This window comes from Mirounga leonina, unplaced genomic scaffold (genome assembly GCF_011800145.1).
Source record: "Mirounga leonina isolate KUSES-001 unplaced genomic scaffold, KU_Mleo_1.0 Mir_488, whole genome shotgun sequence".
Taxonomy (NCBI): domain Eukaryota; kingdom Metazoa; phylum Chordata; class Mammalia; order Carnivora; family Phocidae; genus Mirounga; species Mirounga leonina.
The window spans coordinates 5,504,155-5,523,548 of record NW_023270777.1 but is presented as its reverse complement, the minus strand read 5'-3'; the positions used below and the strand labels follow the sequence as shown (position 1 = coordinate 5,523,548).

Sequence of the window (19,394 nt, the reverse complement as noted above, 5' to 3'; positions counted from 1 at the left end):
GGAGGAGGAGGAGGAGGAGGAGGAGGGGGAGGAGGGGGAGGAGGAGGGGGAGGAGGGGGAGGAGGAGGAGGAGGTTAACCTGAGAACACAATCCCTCTGCACGCTCAGACCTGCGGACTCTGCTCAGCAACTTACAGCTCCCCCAGCCCCCTCCTCGCAGCCCCACGGGAGACCGGTGGCCATTGCTGCTTGTGTTTACTGAAGACACCCAGCAGATTAGATGCCCCTCCTCGCCCAGCCCCCACTTTTGTTTTAGCAGGTGCCCAGAGGGAAGAGGCCATCTGCACAATAAAACTTTCTTGTGCCAAAGAGCAGGGAGAAAAGCAATTCAAATCAGAGGGGAAGAATCCAAGGGAACTGCAGAGATGAAAAGCCAGCCTTTTTACAACATAACCCCGGCCATGGGCATGCAGAAGGGTAAAGGTACGAGTGTCATTTTATTAACGTGGCTTCGTGTATTTGTTAATTCCTGCCACCCACGTCTCGGTGGCCACATATTAGAACAGCAAGATGAAGAAGGTGAGGTTCATGTTAATTCTTGCTGGAAAGAAGCAGATTAATATCACAGAGATACACAGAATGTTAACTACGGGGCCACATGAAATATGCTCCCAGAAGATCAATAGCCCCGTGTCCTCTGTGCTGAGCCGAGGAGGGAAGCGATGGCGGGGCCAGAGGGCAAGGGAATGAGTCAGAGTGAACATGAGGGAGAAGAAACTTGGCAGAGGGGAGGAAATGCTAACACAGGGGGTGGGGGCAGCCATGGGTAAAGGAAGATCACAGAAATGCAGGGTGAACAAAAAGGTAAGGAAAACAAAACAGGAAGAACTAACAGAAGGGAAGGAAGAAAGGAAGGAAGGAAAGAAGGAAGGAAGGCAGGCAGGAAAAGGAAAGAAGAGGTGGGACCTGACCTCAGAGTGGAGAGGGAAGCCAGAGCGAAGGACAGGAGACTCAAGGGGGGGAAGAAGCAGGAAGACACAGCGTGGTGACATTCAAGCCATCCTCTAATTAAACTGGGGCAACTGCTTTTTATGCATCTGTGCCCTTGATTCAGAGAGAGAGGCAGCCTACGAGCCACTGGTGAGGGTAACTCCTGGGAGACCGGTGGCCATCGCTGCTTGTGTTTACTGAAGACACCCAGCAGATTAGATGCCCCGATGTTAGAATAGCAGTCTGTATGCAAAGTCACATCATTAGCGCGTGCACAGGGCCCGAGGCAGGGTTCCCCTTCCATTGCCGGGGGTGAGGAGAGCCTGCAAGGGGTGCTGGTCGCCAGGCTGGGCAGGTTGGAGCAGGTCCGTCACCTGGGCCAAGCAGCGGGGAAGGGGTTGATCCCAAGAGGAAGAGACGGAAGCAGGAGGACTTAGGGTAAAGCTAGATGCCCATTATTTGTACTTTCCACGATCCAGTGAAGGATTTAAGGTGTGCCTCGCGTAAGATCTAGCTTCTGGCTTTCTCGCTCAGACACTTTCTCTGTCTCTCTGCCCTTCCCTGTCTTCTTTCCCTGGAGAAGTCCTACTCCGGTTTCGAAATGTATTTCCTCTTGTGCTCCCCTCTTTCCCAGAGCCCCTCTGGGTTAGGGAGCCCTCTTTCCTGCTCCCAGTTAACACACCAGTTTCACGTTCATCGTGGCGTTTAATACCAGTGACATTCCCTGGTTCTGTGTCTGCCCTTCCCTGGATCCCCTCCATTCATCTGCCCGCCTTCTCCTGCTATTGATTCCTTCTGTATGCAGCCAGGAGCCTGACAGTGAACGAGAACACTCACCTGCACCATGAGCAGCCGCCCCAGAAAGCCATCCAATCGCTCGAAGACCAAAGAAGACTGGAAATCCCACTGCCTGACCTCCTGGTTCTCTTTGAAGTAAGCACGGAGATGCTCCCTTCTGTCCTGAAACCCCTGCTTGAAGAAGCTCAATGTGTCCACGGCCACGTGCAGTTTCCTTTGACTTTCCTCCACCTCACTTCTCAGGAGGCCCTCCGGGCAGAGATAATTCGAGGCCTGGGATGCAAACAGATCAGGGGGCGCTGAGCATGCATGGGCACAGGGCAGTCTACAATTTTTGCCCATTCCCCCAACTCTGAATGGAATAATTGACGCAAGAGTACTTTTCAGAAGCATCCTCTAGGAGACCACTGACCCCGTCCTCAGTTTCGCAGGTGGACTGGGACCTGGGCTCGAGCCAGACTGTGTGGGATTGGCTCAGGCACGGGCCAATGCCAAGCAGAGGAACCACGGTGAACTTCGGTTGGGCCAGCTGGGGCTGGGGCTGCGGCTGGGGGAGGTGTTCTTTCCCAGGTATTCTCTTGTGACTAATTGGCTTTCTATAGTCAAGTAATTCAAAAGCAAGAATTCTATGAGAAACTGTTTCCAAGAGCCTTGGACCTGGAAAGCTAGGAGGCTGAAGCAGGACAGCCGCCTTCACCACCACTGGGCGGGACAGAAATAACCCCATCCTGGTGACATCATCTGAGCCCTTCCTGTCTGCTGGGGCTGGAGCCAGCCTTACCTCGGGCTTTTGAGGTACATGAACTAATAAATTATCTTCTTGTCGATGCTAGTTTTAGTTGGGTTTTCTTATCCTTCCAACCACAAGAGTCCTGGCTGACAAACAGGCAGTGATGGAAGGATGCTGGTCTCATAGTCAACTGGCTTCCGGTCCTGGATTGGGTGATCTTTGGTGACTCAGTTAACTTCCTCAATCTTTATCTTTAAATATTAATAACAAATTAATAAGGCTCTTCCTGCCCATCTCACAGGGTTCGTCTGAAAATGGCAAGGTCTCAAATGTCACAGCATCTGGCAGGCTGCAATGTGCTCTGCAGATGTTAGTTGTTACCAATCACTCTTTATATATGTTCATTGTGTTCTCGGGGTCACAGCTCCTTAGAGGTAGAAGAAGCCAATCTGGGAGGCAGATCACCCAAGCCTCATTATGGTCCCGAGTTCTGTTTACAGACAGACTGCCTGAGGTTTATGCTGTGCTGGGTGGTGTTGCAATGGAGTCCCTAAGGAGGAGGATTGTGGAGTGTGTGGTCCAAGAAACTGTCTCTCTGTAGCCCACAGGCACTGAGCTCATAGCACATGGATGGCATGGGAGCACTGGATGCAGACAGGTCCTCTTCTTTTTGCCATTGCACAGTGGGGAAATTGAGGCACAGAGCAGGTGAGTAATTTGCCCAGGCACACACAGCGAACAGGTGGTGATGCAGAAGTTGGTACAAAGACGCTGGGCTCTGGAGGCAGCGTTCTTAACCGCTGGGCTTTGCTGCTGACCGTGGGCACAGAGCATTGAGGTTGAAACTCACCACGCCCACCCTTTGCCTGACCCTGAGTCGTGGGCAGAGGGGGAAGGAAGACTGGTCCTCCCACGTAACCAGTACTACTGAGGATACGTCTGCGACTTACTGGCGGTAACAGTAAAATAATTGAATCATGAGAATCCTTTGGACCATGATTATTTCCCTGCCCTGAAAAAAGCTCACCCTTTACTCTTCCCTGTGACTCGGTGCCCCCGCCCCAGCCCCCGCCCCCGGGGAAGGTGGTCGGGAATCCTGGACAGCTGACCTGCTGGATGAGGAGGTTGCAGATCTCCTGGAGTAGTATGGTGAGCCGCCCTGGGGAGCGGTAGGACTCGCAGGTGGCCCAGATCAGACAGACCACGTGGAGCAGGGGACGCAGCCGTGGCTTCACCTCGGGAAACTCCAGGCTCTCGAGGACCTCCAGGTGGCGGGAGAGTGGCATCAGGTGCGTTCGGATGTCCCGTGCCTCTGTCAGAGCTGGAAGGAATTGAAGATGGTCACGTTCCCTGCTTGGGGCTCAAACCCACCCAGTGGAGCCCAGGTGCCTGGGACCGAAGGATCTGCAGAGCAGTGTCTAGAATTTCTGGACAGCTGAAATAATGGTCCAACGAGTCTCTCTGACAAAGGTCCCGTATCTGGACTTCTGTCTTTCTCTGTTTGCCCCCGTCTAGTGCCCTGTATGTAGAAGACATTCTGCTCCTGCTAGGTCCGAGGCCATCCAAAGTAGATGAGGAAGGACAAGCTTCAGAGTCAGAAAGATCTGCCTTCAAATGGGAAGTTCTGACTGAATGCAGCACAAACAGAATCCGTACTCCGTTAGCACAGCCCCTGGACCAGAGCAGGTCGTTTCATGAAAGGTAATGTCTCTGATAAATATTTGCTAATAAAGTGTCTCAGCGAGCCGATACCGAGGGGCAGTCACAGGGAATAGAGAAAGAGCACAGACTGATTATGGTAGGTTTTCAAAGCCGGGAGAACCTCCCACCATTTCCTTTGAATGCAGCCAAGGAAAGAGAGGTGCCTTTCGTTAATCACCTTGTGGGGACTGAGAGGGGAAAGGAGGAAACCCAGTAGTGTTGGGGACTAACTCTGCAGATCAACTGAGAGGAAACACAAAAGCCCATTGAATGAAACTGATCTGGAAATGGGGGGCATTTATAAAGGCTGGTTCTTTCCTGGGCAGATAATCAGGCACTGTCGAAGGAGACCAGATGGTCTTAGGTTATATTGTGTGGATGAAGTTCTGCGTTCATCCTAAAGGAAGCTCAAAATATACACTATTTTGTTTCAGTGTGCTAGGCATTGTTCTCCTCACTAGACATAGACCATCGCATTGCAAACCTTGTGCGGTAGCATGATTACTCCCACTTTACAGGTGAAGAAATCAGGGGCGCCTGGGTGGCTCAGTCGGTTAAGCGTCCGACTCTTGGTTTCGGCTCAAGTCATGATCTCAGGGTCGTGAGATCGAGCCCCATGTCAGGCGCAGCTGCTCAGTGGGGAGTCTGCTTGAGATTCTCCCTCTCCCTCTACCTCTCCCACTCATGCTCTCTCTCTCAAATAAATAAATAAATCTTAGGGCAAAAAAAAACAAGCAAAGAAATCAAAACCTACGTATCTTGCCTAGGGTCTTCCCCCCATGAATCAGCCAGCCCTGGCCGGCTGGGCCAAAGCAAGATCACCCCAAGTTTTCAGGGTTGAACCCTGGCCTGATGGCTCTGGGGCTCACTCCACCAGAAGCTGCGATGCGTACGTTTGTACTTTATATCCTGAGTGGGAAGTCGTATTCGAATCAAGTCTTTGGAAGTCCAGTATCATGGTAAATTGATGGGGGGGGGTGGCCACTGTGTGGGGTCGGGGGGTACTCGGCTCTAGCAGCCATGCTAACCAGCGGGCACGTGCTCTAGCTCCACACCTGCCGTGAGAGGGGAGGCCAGGACGTCAGGCCAGAGGAGCCTTCTCTTCATGATACCGTCACAAAAAGGCAAACCTTCTAATCCTTTAATCCTATAAGCAGGCATTCCCCAGATGTTTAAGGGCACGGGATTGAGGGCTGGCTCACCCAGTCCAGGCTGCGATCACAACTTGGCTCGCAAGGCAGGTGAAGAAAAACGCACAACGGTAAGCTCACACCTCTTAAAAACTGTAAATATAAACAGCCAGTTGCAGAGGGATGCCCAGTGCTTGGCTGGTCAGTCACTGACAACAGGCTCCTCGAGGACAAAAGTCTTTACCACACGTAGCATTTGCCAGTTTCTGGGGTATCGATATTGCCGGCCTTCCCACCATGTCTGATTTCTAGCTACCAGCTCGACTTCTCTGAGTGCCGGGAGGGGGGATTTGAAAACAGCTGCTCTCACAAGACACGGCAGGCCAGTCCCAGCTGGCTCCAGCCCACCGCGGGACGCTGACCTACACACATGTCCACCTGCAAGGAGCCTGCTTGGCGGCCAGGCCGTACCGTGCCCGTCCTGCCCCCTGGTGGCCAGAGATGGGACCTCTCCGGCGAGGACCTGTTGCTTCCCGCGGCCCAAGGGTCTTCATGGCCGGTTCCACTTCTGACCATCTCGTTCCCACATTGTCGCCTCCACCCTTTTAACCTCCTTCTTCCCTTTTCGCCGTTTTCCAGTTCGTGCCCACCGATCCAGGGATATTCTTCTCTCCCTCCCTTCAGTCCATCAGTGAGCCAAACAATTAATCATGACTAATAGGAATAACACACGCACTGGGTCTTTCTAGGATCAAGACAGATGCTCTGAAACTAAATTAGAAATGGGAAGATCAAGGGCACCTGGGTGGCCCAGTTGGTTAAGCGACTGCCTTCGGCTCAGGTCATGATCCTGGAGTCCCGGGATCGAGTCCCACATTGGGCTCCCTGCTCAGCGGGGAGCCTGCTTCTCCCTCTGACCCTCCCCCCTCTCATGTGCTCTATGTCTCTCTCGTTCTCTCTGTCTCAAATAAATAAATAAAATCTTTAAAAAAAAAAAAAAGAAAAAGAAATGGGAAGATCAATTGCCAGCCTCTAAAATCTTCTTAAAAACAATTTTAAGTGGTTATTTTCAAGGAATCTCTACACCCAGTGTGGGGCTCAAACTCACAACCCTGAGATCAAGAGTCCCATGTGCCACCAACTGAGCCGGCCGGGCGTCCCTCTAAAATCTTTTTATTCTCAGAAGACCCCATCAAAATTTCTGACCATGCCTTTGCCTAACTCCCTTAGTCAAAATCCCTTTGGGGCGCCTGGGTGGCTCAGTCAGTTGAGCGTCTGACTCTCGATTTCGGCTCGGGTCATGATCCCAGGGTCGTGAGATCAAGCCCCGCGACAGGCTCCGCACTCAGCAGGGAGTCAGCTTGAGATTCTGTCTCTCCCTCTCCCTCTGCCCCTCTCTGCCTGCTAGCTCTCACTCTCTCTCTCAAGAAAAATTCCTTTCCTTGCATCATCAGAATTCAGTTATATATATTTCAAGGATTTCTAATTTTATTGTAGTGTTTATCTGTTACTATTAGGATGGTATTGTTTTTTCTCATTTCTGTCATCTCCAGCAGAGACTCTACTGCAAAGAGCTTTCCGAAGCCCGCCCGGGAAACCAAATCTTTTAGAACTATCAATCAATGAGAATGATTATAGTCTATTAATCTATTAATGTGAAAAATATATTCGGGGCTCTAAATAACCAACTCGTAAATATAGTTTCACTGCACGAAGCTTTATTTCAGAGCCTCAAATTTCAGCCATCTGCATGACTCCTTCATGCCTGCATGCAATGTGTAATATTACCTGCCTAGCGCTTTTCTCTAAGTCGGCTCACATTTTAACCTGAATAAAATCATATAAGATGAAGACTTCAAATCACTGCCACAAATGGAAGGCGGGTATCAGTTGCCAAAAACAGTCACCCTTTAACACATTTTTAAAATATGTCTGTTCATACGTCTCCCGTGATCATCTCTCACAGCGGGAATGACACACACCCGCTTTTGGGGGACCCCCGTCCCATTTGAACTGAAGTATAAATTGGGGACAGCAGTTGATTTTCCCTTGGGACACAAAATCTCTCAGTGAAGCAATAAACAGGGGCCCCAAGAGGGATCTCATTCCAAGCCAGCTTTATGTGCCCGCAGAGCGATGTCTGTGGTAAGATTTTGGGGCCCAAAAGGACCTCGAAGACGAGCCTCTTATACCAGCTTCTCCTGATATTCAGCACATGTTCGGAACCCCACCACTGGCACCTTTATTCCCTTAGCTGAGGGGTTTCCAAACCCCACTCCATGAGGAGGAGATGGTGGGGCGGGGGCCGACAGTGGGCTCTGGGTGCGGGACACGCCCCTCTTTAACGGACCCAAAGTGCCTTGATTAGGTTTATATTTTGGATTCCATAGAAGACTGTGCTTGAAGAAAGAGTTCCGAGAGAGAAAATAATGTTTGAGAATCACTGCTTGGATTAAGCTTAAATCCCATGACGTTGCGAGCAGCTTCAAAAGCCCATTCTGACCTACAGTGCTGAGGAGGCTGGAGGAAGTCTCACAGGAGAAAGGAAAGAAGCAAAGGGCCCGGATGAGGGGAGAGGGAGCCCTGAAAAAAAACTGACCTCCTTCTAATTATAGACTTTGCTGGCTTGGCCATTTTGACAAGGGCCGATCTTGTCTGGTGCTCTGGAGGCCAGGAGATCACAGTCCCATGCAACAACAGGAACAGAAAAAGTGAATGGACTAGAAACGGCACAGAGACTTCTCAAGGAGCTGCGGGCGGAGGGAGCTGAATTCCAGAGGTGAGAAACTCCAACACGCACAGTCACAGTACAACACAGTCAACAGAACTTCACTGATCATCCCACGGTGGCCCAGGGAAGCCTGCGCGGGAAGGGCGTGCACCATAACCACGGTTACACACTAAAGCCCAGAGAGGTTAGGTGACTTTGTCGAGGTCACAAAGCACTGGCCGTGCAAACCGAGCCCAAGGGAGCTGCTTTCCTGCTTCCAGATTTGGTGTTCCTGCCGCCAAGCTAGACTGTGTCAGGTTGGAGGGTTTTAAGAACGGTAAGCTGCAGAAATCAGAGAAGATAAATCGGCGCTAAATAGGAAATTCGCCTCCGACATATGTAGGAAAATTCTGGCTGGTCCTCACCTGCTCGGACGTCTCTGAACATGGCCTGGAAAGCTGGGAAGTAGCTGCTTTGAAGCTTGTCCAGGAGCCTCGCCGTGCCCCTCATCTTTATGGCTCTCAGTTGATTATAAATGTAGTCCAGATCCTCAGACCTACAACGCCGTGGAGAAGGGTGAGTCCAGGGAACCGGGGTCAGGCCGTGATGACCCATCCTCAGATAGACAGAGAGGAGCCCTGCCTCCAGCTACTTCCACAGAGGAACGGCGAGGGCCAATGCCGGAGCTGGGGACGGGGTTCAGAGGGGCAGCTCTGGGGGGTAGCAGCAGGGAGCCCTGCTGTGACCATCCGGTGGCTCAGAAGCATGGCTGCTGGAGGTCATTAGCTCCGGCTGTCAGGTTTGGGGCAGGGGTGAGAGAGGTGTTGTCAGAGCAGAGCTGCTGCAGAAGGGCTCCTCAGCAGGTCAGAGGAATGGTCAGAGACGTGACAAGAGGACCGGGCATCTCAGCACGGCGGCACAAACGGGGCCGGAGCCCCGCAGGCATGCCCGGTCATGTGGCATGGATACGCTCTCCGTCCAACGCCGGGACAGGGACATCTGCCTCAAACACCCTTCTGTGTCCTTTTGAGTGAAGGATTAAGCAGCACGGTGATAAAGAGAAGCAAGGGAGTGGGGGAGGCAAGGGGGGGTAGAAGGAGCAGAAGCAACAGTTGGGTCTTTCTGGAATCCCGTGGGGCTGGGACACCGTGGAGGATGGGCTCTCCAGCCCTCCTGATGATTGGCTGGGACCTAGGAAAGGCCGTTCTGCAGGCAGCCAACTGCCAAAACCCCTCTCTCTTTCTCCAGATCCTTACAAAAAGTGTGTACATAGAACTTGGACTGTCCAAGGAGGAGGGAGTAGATGAGCAGAAGAAAAATAGGAGAGTTCATTAATTTTACATTTGGTTGAAAGAGCCTTTGAAGCAATGTCTGAAGACAGACCGGAGCTCAAGAAAGGAGGGGCGACTATTGAAACTCTGGGAAAGTGAGTATGTTCCAGTGCACAGGAAAACACTGAGCTGCCTGCCCACCCCAGGGGTGAGGAGAAACAGCTGGGGGTGGGACCAAACTCAGGGACTGCCCCTGACCGCCCCCCCTGCCCCCGCCAGGCCACTGTCCTCTGGAAGACATCTACGCCCCAGGACTGGAGCCTGCGCCTACCTGCTTTTCCAGAACTCCAACTCCGCCTTAGGGGTGGGGCTCTCCCCTTGCTGGAGTGACTGGGAAGACTCTCTCTTGAGCACCAGCTGGACTCGGCGGCTCCACTGGATCACGGCCGACTCAAGGGCGTAGATGATGGACTTGTCGCAGTCCAAGCTGTGAAAGACACAACGAATCTCCCGGGACACTGGAAATAACTCTGGGTGTCCCTCCGCCCAAGCAGAATGCCAAGTCTTTTAGGAGGGCAATTCTACCTTGGCCAGGCATTCTTAGCTTTTGATGGAGGACAGACTCTGATATGGGATCAATAAGAACAAATACAGCTCCTCTCTCCTCAGACAAAATGCCGACGTGTGCACACGTACAGGATTATTTCAAGGTTTGGGGGTTCACCAGTCTCCTGAAGACTAATCCCGCCGAGCCTTTCCGTCAGTGCTAGAATACACTGGCCAGAAAACATTCGGATGACCAGCCACCCCTTGCTTCAGCGCCACCCACGTCAGCAAGCTCCCTCCTTGACCAAGCGGAGCGATCCTTGGTAGATCAGCTCGTCCGGGGACCAAGTCGGTCTCCACCCTGAACCACAGCTGCCTCTCTGCCGGTTCCCTCACTTGGTCTCAGTTCTGCCCAGGACACAAGTGATACAGAGAAAGAATCTATCATCCGCATTGTCCCGCCGGACACCCTCCTTCGCTTAATTCATATTTGCTGAGCCATGATATGGCACAAGTGATTATGGAAGGTATTGAAAGGAGAAGATATGCACTGCCCTGAAATACGATCCAGCCTTCTGGGAAATTATCAAATTTGAACAAAGCGAGGCCAACCCAGCGATGATTACATACATGCGCACTGAATGTTATGTTAAAATATAAAAGGAACAGGAAGAGGGTAATTTGAATTTATTTACTTAGAGAGTTGAATGTTTTTTATTAAACCACATTATGTTTTCTAGTTAACTGGGAAATTGCTTCAAATGATATATGTCGCCAATTACTTCCAATGGCGAAAAGTCATTACAAAAGTACATTGGCATCTCGTGCGTTACTTTCTCTCCACATCAAATCACGGGCCCTGAGTATCTAGTGATGATGGCAATGTATTTGCAAACTCCTGGCAACAGGGCAGACCACGCTCACGTAGGAAGGTGGCCTGTTGCCACAGACACAGGAGTGCTGGGTAGAAGATAAAAAAAAGAGGGCGCCTGGGTGGCTCAGATGGTTGGGCGACTGCCTTCGGCTCAGGTCATGATCCTGGAGTCCCTGGATCGAGTCCCGCATCGGGCTCCCTGCTCAGCAGGGAGTCTGCCTCTCCCTCTGACCCTCCCCCTCTCATGCTCTCTCTCTCTCATTCTCTCTCTCAAATAAATAAATAAACTCTTTTAAAAAAAAAACTATCAAGTTTAAAGACAACTGAGGGGCGCCTGGGTGGCTCAGTTGGTTAAGCGACTGCCTTCGGCTCAGGTCATGATCCTGGAGTCCCGGGATCGAGTCCCGCATCGGGCTCCCTGCTCGGCAGGGAGTCTGCCTCTCCCTCTGACCCTCCCCCTCTCATGCTCTCTCTCTCTCATTCTCTCTCTCAAATAAATAAATAAAATCTTTAAAAAAAAAAAACAAAAACCAGAAGACCTATTGGGGCGCCTGGGTGGCTCAGTTGGTTAAGCGACTGCCTTCGGCTCAGGTCATGATCCGGATTCCCGGGATCGAGTCCCGCATTGGGCTCCCTGCTCAGCTGGGGGTCTGCCTCTCCCTCTGACCCTCCCCCCTCTCATGTGCTCTCTCTCTCTCTCTCTCTCTCACTCTCTCAAATAAATGAATAAATAAAATCTTTAAAAAAAAAAAAAAGATATATCATTTAGATACACAGGCTGGCTTAAAAGAAAAGGGAAAAAATCCCCAGGGGACAGAAACAAAGCTTTCTCAGAACTGAGGGAGGATCTCACCCTCCGAAGGAGAAGAGGCAGGGGTTTTAATGCCCACCAGGCGCGGGAGGCGGGGCTTCAAGTCTCCACGAAGCCAGATTTGTTTCTGTTCGGGGGGAAAAAAAAAAAAGAAAGAAAGGAGGAAAAAATCCCCAAGACCGGACAGGAGTGTCGAGCTGCGGGGGGAGCGGGGTATGGAACCATAGCCCGAGGGTATGGAACCAGGGCCACCAGAGTTAGTTCTGTGACGTTATGTGCCACGTAAATGCTGGGAGGAGGCGCGGCTGCCTCCCAGCCCGGCGCTGGGTCCTTGTCAATGATGAGCCACTGTCCTGATAAGCAGAATCCTGAAATCGGTGTGGTTGCTCTCAGCCCTGAAGTAATTCGATGGCCTTCAGACACTTCAGGCGGAGGGACTGGGGCAAGGGTGGTAATCAGCAGAAAACACACAGCCCGGGGATGCTTAGGCAAACAGGCTTGCGTGCAGAACGAGGAGATGCGCAGGGTCGGGAACAGAAAAGTCGTCAAGAACCACGTGCCGATAAAGCAGCCCCTCCCGAGCTGAGCTGCAGAGGCTCAGACGGCCAGGCTGGTGCTACTTACCCAGTCTCACTCTGAGAAGCCACCAACTCGAGTTGTTCTGCACCCACTGGAAGAGGCAGCAAGGTTTTCCCCTTCAGTTGCTCGAGGAGAACCAGGAGGTCACCCTGGAGGCTGTGGGCGTGCCTCTGGACGTCCTGACATACCACGTGGGGCCAGTCGAGGTGGTTCTTCTCATTGGCCAGGATGGGGATAACCACCTGGAACAGACGTGCAGGGGGCAACAAAGGCGGGCATTCTTCTTTGGAGACCCTAAAGAAGGACTATCTGAGAAAGGTCCAGAAACTTTTTGCAGGTCCCTGTGATGTAGGGCTGATGACTAGGAACCAAGGTCATGTACTGCCTGGACACCTGGTAAAATGGGAGGGTCGTGGATAGCCCACCGGCAAGTTTCCCTGGGGATCAGCCAAACAGCCCTCCTCATCAGAGGGACAGGCGAGGGTGCTGCTATTTCGGAGTAGAGGGCTTCCTCCAACAAGCCGATCCCATCCCCCCACAGGAGCCAGTGGGCATCCCAGCTTCGGGATCCCACCAAGCTTGCCTCCCATAGCTTCCAGCTGTTCCCTGTGTTCTCAAGTGCCACCCCGAGGGACACAGCAGCCTCCTCCGAGCTGGGAGTATGTGTGACTAATAAACTGCTGTCAGTCTCATCGGTCCAGTGTTGTGTGCTCGGCCAGCCCCAGAACTCTTGGGCAGGAGCCCCTCCCTCATTATCGGGGTGGATAAGAGGTGACTGAAACTGTCACAGGGGCTGGAGGCAAAATAGAGGACAAATGAAGGTAAGGATGCCCATCTGTCTGCAGGTGGTATGACGGGGCATCTTAAAGAAGTAAACCGAGTTGAGGATCTTGAATCTACCTGTAGGGTGAACACTGGTTGAGGTTTTGGCCACCTCGTATAGTTCCTTTTTTTCTTTGGTACTCATTTCTAGATCCCACAGTGGGACGTGAACAGATGTGAGCCAGTGAGAAGGGGGGCCAAAGTCTCTCATCTGAACTTTTTGATGAAGGGAAAATTCTCTTTTCTATTACTCTGGAGCAACTGTGGTCATCCTGCTACCCTATGGAGCCTCAGAATAGGGTCAATACAGGGAAGAGACCATTCATAGATGGAGAAAGACCAAGTCCTATGACCTCATTCAAGCTCCTGAATTAGGCTGCTCTTGAATTTTCTGAGCTACTTTATTTTTTATTTTTTTGTAAAGATTTTATTTATTTATTTGACAGAGAGAGAGAATGCGAGCACAAGCAGGGGGAGTGGGAGAGGGAGAAGCAGGCTCCCCACTGAGCAGGGAGCCTGATGCGGGGCTGGATCCCAGGACCCTGGGATCATGACCTGAGCCGAAGGCAGACGTTTCACCAACTGAGCCACCCAGGCGCCCTCTGAGCTACTTTAAATGGAGGTCTTGATCACTTGCAACTTAAAAAGTTGTAGTTAATGTAACTTACTAGGAACCTCTGCCTGTCAAATCTCACAGCTAAGGGAAAAGAATACTAGAAAGGAAAAAACAAGATCAACAGGAAATGTGATAATTCAGTAAATAATAAAAATAAAGACTCATTTGGTTAGTTGGATTCTATATATGATCAAAAAGTCCATATGGCTACGAAGCAGAGTACCTGGAACCAGGAGGAGAAGTCTAAGGGGCTGACCCTTGCCTGGTGTATCTGGAAACCATCGCCGAACTGAGAACTTACAAGGACAGGCCGGGTAGAGAGTGCCAACAGAGAAAATGTTACAAATTGAGCTCTACTCATTCATGATAAGAAAGGACGCTCTTGGACCCAGGGCAGAAGGCCTAACAGGAAAGAGAAGATGAATGGGAATATTCCTAGGATCTCAAAGGCAGGGGTCTTATCTTATCCAGTCTTTTTAAAAATATTTATTTACTTATTTGAGAGAGAGAGAGAGGACACAAGCAGGAGGGGCAAAGGGAGAAGGAGAGAGAATCTCAAGCAGACTGTGCTGAGCACAGAGCCCGACCCTTGGCTTGATCTCATGACCCTGAGATCATGACCTGAGCGGAAACCAAGAGTTGGATGCATCCACTGACTACACCACCTAGCCACCACTTATCTGGTCTTTTTATACCCACTGTCCTCTGTAGGGTCTGGCATATAGGAAGAAAAAGTGGTAAGTGGGCTCAGGGTTGGATTTTTGAGGGCTTTGAGTGATAGGAAAATAATGAATATGAACTTGCTATGAAATGAAAAGCTACTCATTCATTTACTCAATGAATATCTATTGAGCATCTACTACGTGCTAGTCCTGCTCTAGATGCTGGGAAGGTATATCAGTAAAGAAGTCAGACAAGGATTCTTGATCTCATGAAGTTTATATTTTAGGGGAGAGACAGTCAATAAACAAAACATTCTGCAAAAAATAAATAAATAAAGCAGGTGAGGAGGATCGGGAGTGTGTACCGGAGAGATTATAATGATAAATGGAGTGATTGGTATAGGCTTCATTGACAAGTAACATTTAAACAAAGATGGGAAGATAGGGAGAGTGCTGTGCAGATCCTTGGGGGAAGTATATTATAGATAGAAGGAACAGCCAGTGCAAATGCCCTGAGGTGGGGGCATGCCTAGTGTGATCAAGGAGCACTGTGGAGGTCTGTGAAGCTAGAACTGGGTGAGCAAGAACAGTAGTGGTCAGTAAAAGGGGACGGACCTCATGTAGCCCTGCCTATGGGACTTTGATTTTTAATCTCAGAGGAATGGAAATCATGGAAGGGTTTTGAGCAAAGGGAGTAAAATAGTCTGCCATCTTTTTTTAGTAGAATCACTCCAGCTGCTGTGTTAAGAATAGACTGGAGGGGCCAAAAGTGAAAAGGGGGGATGGGTTAGCAAGTCATTGCTATAATACAGAAGACAATGGCTTGGCACCTGGGGGAATGGAGGAGATAGCAAGAGAGGGTTTGGTTCTATATACATTTTGAAGGCTCAGCCAGTATGATTTCTTAATGGGTTTGTTGTGGGCTTGTGAGACCAAAAAGAGGCATCAGGATGACTCCAAGGTTTGGGACGTGGGGAGCAGGAAGAACAGAGCTGCCACTAACTGATGTGGGGAAGAATAGGGTAGAGTCCATTCTTGAGGGAAGACCGGGAATGTGTTCGCGGACACCTTAGAATCTGATACACCTGTTAGACTTCTAAAAGGGGACATTGAGTAGCTAGTTGGTTAAGGTAGTTGGGAATTCAGAGAAGCCAAGCCTAGAGATAATAAATGCAGTCCAATCCAGATGGTCTGTGGAACTCTGCAGGTGAACCAGTGCTTCCAAGGAACTGAGATTCTATAGAGAAGACAGGGTGTCCAGGAGTGAGCCCCAGGGCTCTCCAGTGTTAGGAAGCTGGGAGGAAGAGGGAGTACCATTAATGGAAAGGAGGGGCCATTGTGACTGACAGGTGGAAACCCAGAAGACTGGCGTCCTGGAAACCAAGTGAAGAAAGGGGCTTCTGGGAGGAGCGGGTCATCACGAGCTGTGCTGAATGCCGCGCACAGGTCAAGCAGGAAGAGGACTGATAAAGGGTCATGCGATTTAGCCAAGTTGAGGTCACTGGTGATGTTGACAAGTCTTTTACTTTCTCTTCCATGCAATGTGGGGGTGACTGTCAGATGAAACAGGAAAAGAAAGGGGCAGAGCAAGAACAGGTACATCTTCTAGATGTTTTGCTGTAGAGGGGACCACAGAAGTGGGATGATAGTTGGCGGGAGGAACGAGAATTTTGTTTGATGGGAATTAGCTAGTGGGGAAGGAAAAAAAAAAACAGAATGTAGGAGGGAGGAAAGAATTGTTGGTGTGACCTCTTTAAGGAGATGAGAACAGGTGGAATTCAGAGCAAAAGTGGCAGTTTTGAGTCTTGGGGTTGCCACCAGATGACAGGGTTGAATCTCATCAGAATAATGGTTTTGCCCAATGAATACGACAAACAGAGGCCGGTGAGCCAGGAGCATAGGCAAGGGAATGATGATGATGCACCCAAGCTGGGTGGCGGAGAGCACATGGGTTCAGAGTGGGAAGGAAACAGGAAAAGAAAGGGGCAGAGCAAGAACAGGTACAGGCTTGGCACCTGGGGGAATGGAGGAGGCGGCAGGATGGATGGATCAGAGGCTTAGGGTAGTGGGATATTGGGGGAAGTGAGCTGGAAGACATGCGCCGTGGTCAGAGGAAGAGGTGCGTGAAATTGGATCACGAGGGGGTGGTCTGGTAGTGCAAGGTCCGGGAATGGCCATGGGAAGGTAGGGAGGGGGACAAGATGGCTGGAGGAGGAAGGTTCAAGAATCCTAGAGTCCAGCTTATCGGAAAGATCGTTCATGTGTCTAAGGAAGGAGCCATGTGTTAAGGCAGGAGTGGTGTTGGGAAGAGCCCCAGTGAGCCGGGGACAGTGCCATCAGCATATGACACAGCAATGAGGGGAGAGGGTGGCTTTGTCTGGTGACATAAGATCCAAACTGGGGTCTTCCAACATGAATCGAGGAGCGAGGACACCCGTCCCAGCTCCAGGCTCAGAGACAGGAGGGCTGTGGGGGAATACAGCTCTCCTCCAGGGAGAGCAGGGATGGGTTAGGAGGGCAAGATGATGACGATAGGCCAGAGAAGGGAGGACGCTTTTAAGTAGGGTAAGTGACAATAATGCTTGTCCCTTAGGGCATGCCTACAACCTAGGCATGTGCAGGTGCCCTGACATTTTCCTTCTGAATTTCAGGACAATCCTGCAAGATAGTTAGACGTTAACAGATCACAAGACACTGATGCATTTCACAGAACCAGGATGCGAACTCAGGCCCAGTTTCCACATCCCATGCTCCCCCTCCAAAAACACAAAACTTCGAAATGGCTTCCGAGCCTCAGATCTCTAAGAAAGTAACCTGGCAGCAGCGAATGATGCAGGATTTTTTAAAATCCTGCACTAGTGTAACGAGATGATGTTGAAATTCATAGCTTCTTCCCCTCACTGACATCACACACACACCCCCAAACACAGGAGGACTTTTCTCAGTCACGTGGGCTCCTCTGGCTGAGTGCTGTTGAGTGGGGTGTGGAAGGATGAGGGGAGCCAAGCTGGTCCACAGAGAGAGGAGAGTGGGCAGAGCACTGGGACGGGAAAGAGGGGCTGAGGGGACAGGAGGGGACCAGGGGGCTGAAGCAGCACAATCACCTTTAGGGTGTGTAAAAGAAGTAGATGGGAGATGCTGTCAGAGGCTTTGAGAAATGCTAAGGCCTGAAGGTATTCTAAAAATAATTTTGTGGGCGCCTGGGTGGTTCAGTCGGTTGAGCATCTCGAGTCTCGGTTTCAGCTCGAGGCACGATCCCAGTGTCCTGGGATCGAGCCCCGCATCGGGCTCCCTGCTCAGTGGGAAGACAGCTTGAGATTCTTTCTCCCTCTGTCTCTAAAATAAATAAATAAATCTTAAATAAATAAATAAATAAATGTTCTACCTAACGCTGTACCTCAGTTACCTCATTTCTCGGGCCTGTGGATTACTCTGTTAATGAATGCTCCTTCCTTCCTTCCTTCCTCCCTCCCTTCTCTTTTTAGCAGAAATGGTAGCATACTATACTACGATTCTGCATCTTTTAAAAAAAATTATCTTAAATTGCAGCATTATTCACAATAGCCAAGAGGTGAAAGCAACCTACACATCCATCCATGGATGAATGGATAAACAAAATGTGGTGTATACACATACAATGGAATAGTACTGAGCCTTAAGAAGGAAAATAATTCTGTTCACATGGTACAAGCCTGGATGAACCTTGAGGACATGATGCGAAGTGAAATAAGCCAGTTACAAAAAGACACCTACTGCATGATTCCATTTATATGAGGTACCCAGAGCAGTCAAGTTCATAGGAACAGGAGGTAGAATGATGGGTGCGGGGGCCTGAAGAAAGGTGGAGTTAGGGAGTTGTCTAGTGGGTATAGACAAAGTCATGCAGGATGGTGGGGGTTCCTGAGGACTCGCTGCACAACAGTGTGTGTGGTTGGCAACTGGACCCTTGGAAATGGTTGGGAGAGTGAATTTTATCTCCTGTGGGGTTTTGTTTTGTTTGCCACAATAAATACAAATTATCTTAAGGACCGTTCCATGGCAATCATTCCTTTTAATTATAGATGGACCTTAATTCATTTACCCAGTCCCCTACAGATAAACATTCAGTTTGTTTCCAGTCTCTTTTAATGCACCAATGAACATTCTGGAACACTTGAGGGTTTGAACTATTTTAAAATTACTTTTGCTTGCTGGATACCTGTCCTTGGGCGGTGACGCAACTCTGAGATGGGGCTGCCATTCCCCACACATACTAAGTGTATTTCTATGTCCAAACCTTTGTTCAGTCTGCTCCTAGGACCTTGAAAGTTACCTTGATGTCTATGTCCCCTAATCCTTCTTCTACTACACGCATGTCTCTATCCTCCGAACACAATGCCACTTCCTTCTATCATCATCATTCATGAGGGAATGTGATCCAAGCTTGGACCTCTGCAGTGATGGCGCTCAGACAATCCGTGACTTTACCATTGCAGTTGGTAAAAGACTGAAATACATCCCTGTCTACTGAGAACCCTAGCTTCTCTGGGCTCTCCTCCCCCCCAACCCAGGGCGACTGTTACCAGCTGCCCTTCCCTGGATTCCCCCCTCCCCAGAGCTTTCTGATAAAGCAACTAAAGGACTAATATCTGGCCCAGCAGGGAACCTCCAGGACCTGGCTCCAGCGCTGCGGCCAACTTTAAGTGAGTTCTACCTCCACCCCAGTCATAGGACTTTTAAATATTTTACACATAGAATTGCATGGGTGGGATCTTGTCTTCTCTTTCTTTGGTATTCCCGATAGCCTCTATCACACAAAACGTCAGATAACCAGTACTCCATTAATACTTGTTTTAGAAGTTGCAGGATCCAGTGCATCAAGCCTCCTGAAACACACACACTCATCTTACAGGGAAGTTTACTCCCGTTCCAGAAAGGTCTAAATGTCCCAAGAATCTCGCCTAGGGCACCCTCTCTGAAACCTCCTGCACTCTCCAAGCTTCGGCTGCAGTGTCACAGAAGTGCGCTATAACCCACATCTCCGGAGATCTTCCTCCCTGAGCTCCGGGCAGACTCCGCCAAACACGTGTGGGCCATTTCCAACCGGATGCCTCAACTTCTTATCCTGGCACAGGTCTGACACGGTTTTGTGATTTTATGAATGAGATGAACTCAAAACCAAGCCACCTCTCCCTTTAAGTCCCCTCCGTAGGCAAGCACTGTGGAGAGCCTTCC

At 50.3% G+C, this 19,394-nt stretch overlaps 1 protein-coding gene across 1 annotated transcript in view; it reads right to left on the bottom strand.

Moving 5' to 3' along the window:
- DNAH9 (dynein axonemal heavy chain 9) overlaps positions 1-19,394 on the bottom strand; it is a 339,619-nt gene that overhangs the window by 319,465 nt on the left and 760 nt on the right. Inside the window, exons 2-6 of the mRNA XM_034989621.1 lie at positions 12,126-12,322; positions 9,602-9,757; positions 8,425-8,555; positions 3,568-3,779; positions 1,768-2,001 (exon numbers count right to left, since the gene is read on the bottom strand). Of these exons, the coding sequence (XP_034845512.1) occupies positions 1,768-2,001; positions 3,568-3,779; positions 8,425-8,555; positions 9,602-9,757; positions 12,126-12,322 (930 nt within the window). The remainder of the gene's footprint in view (positions 1-1,767; positions 2,002-3,567; positions 3,780-8,424; positions 8,556-9,601; positions 9,758-12,125; positions 12,323-19,394) is intronic.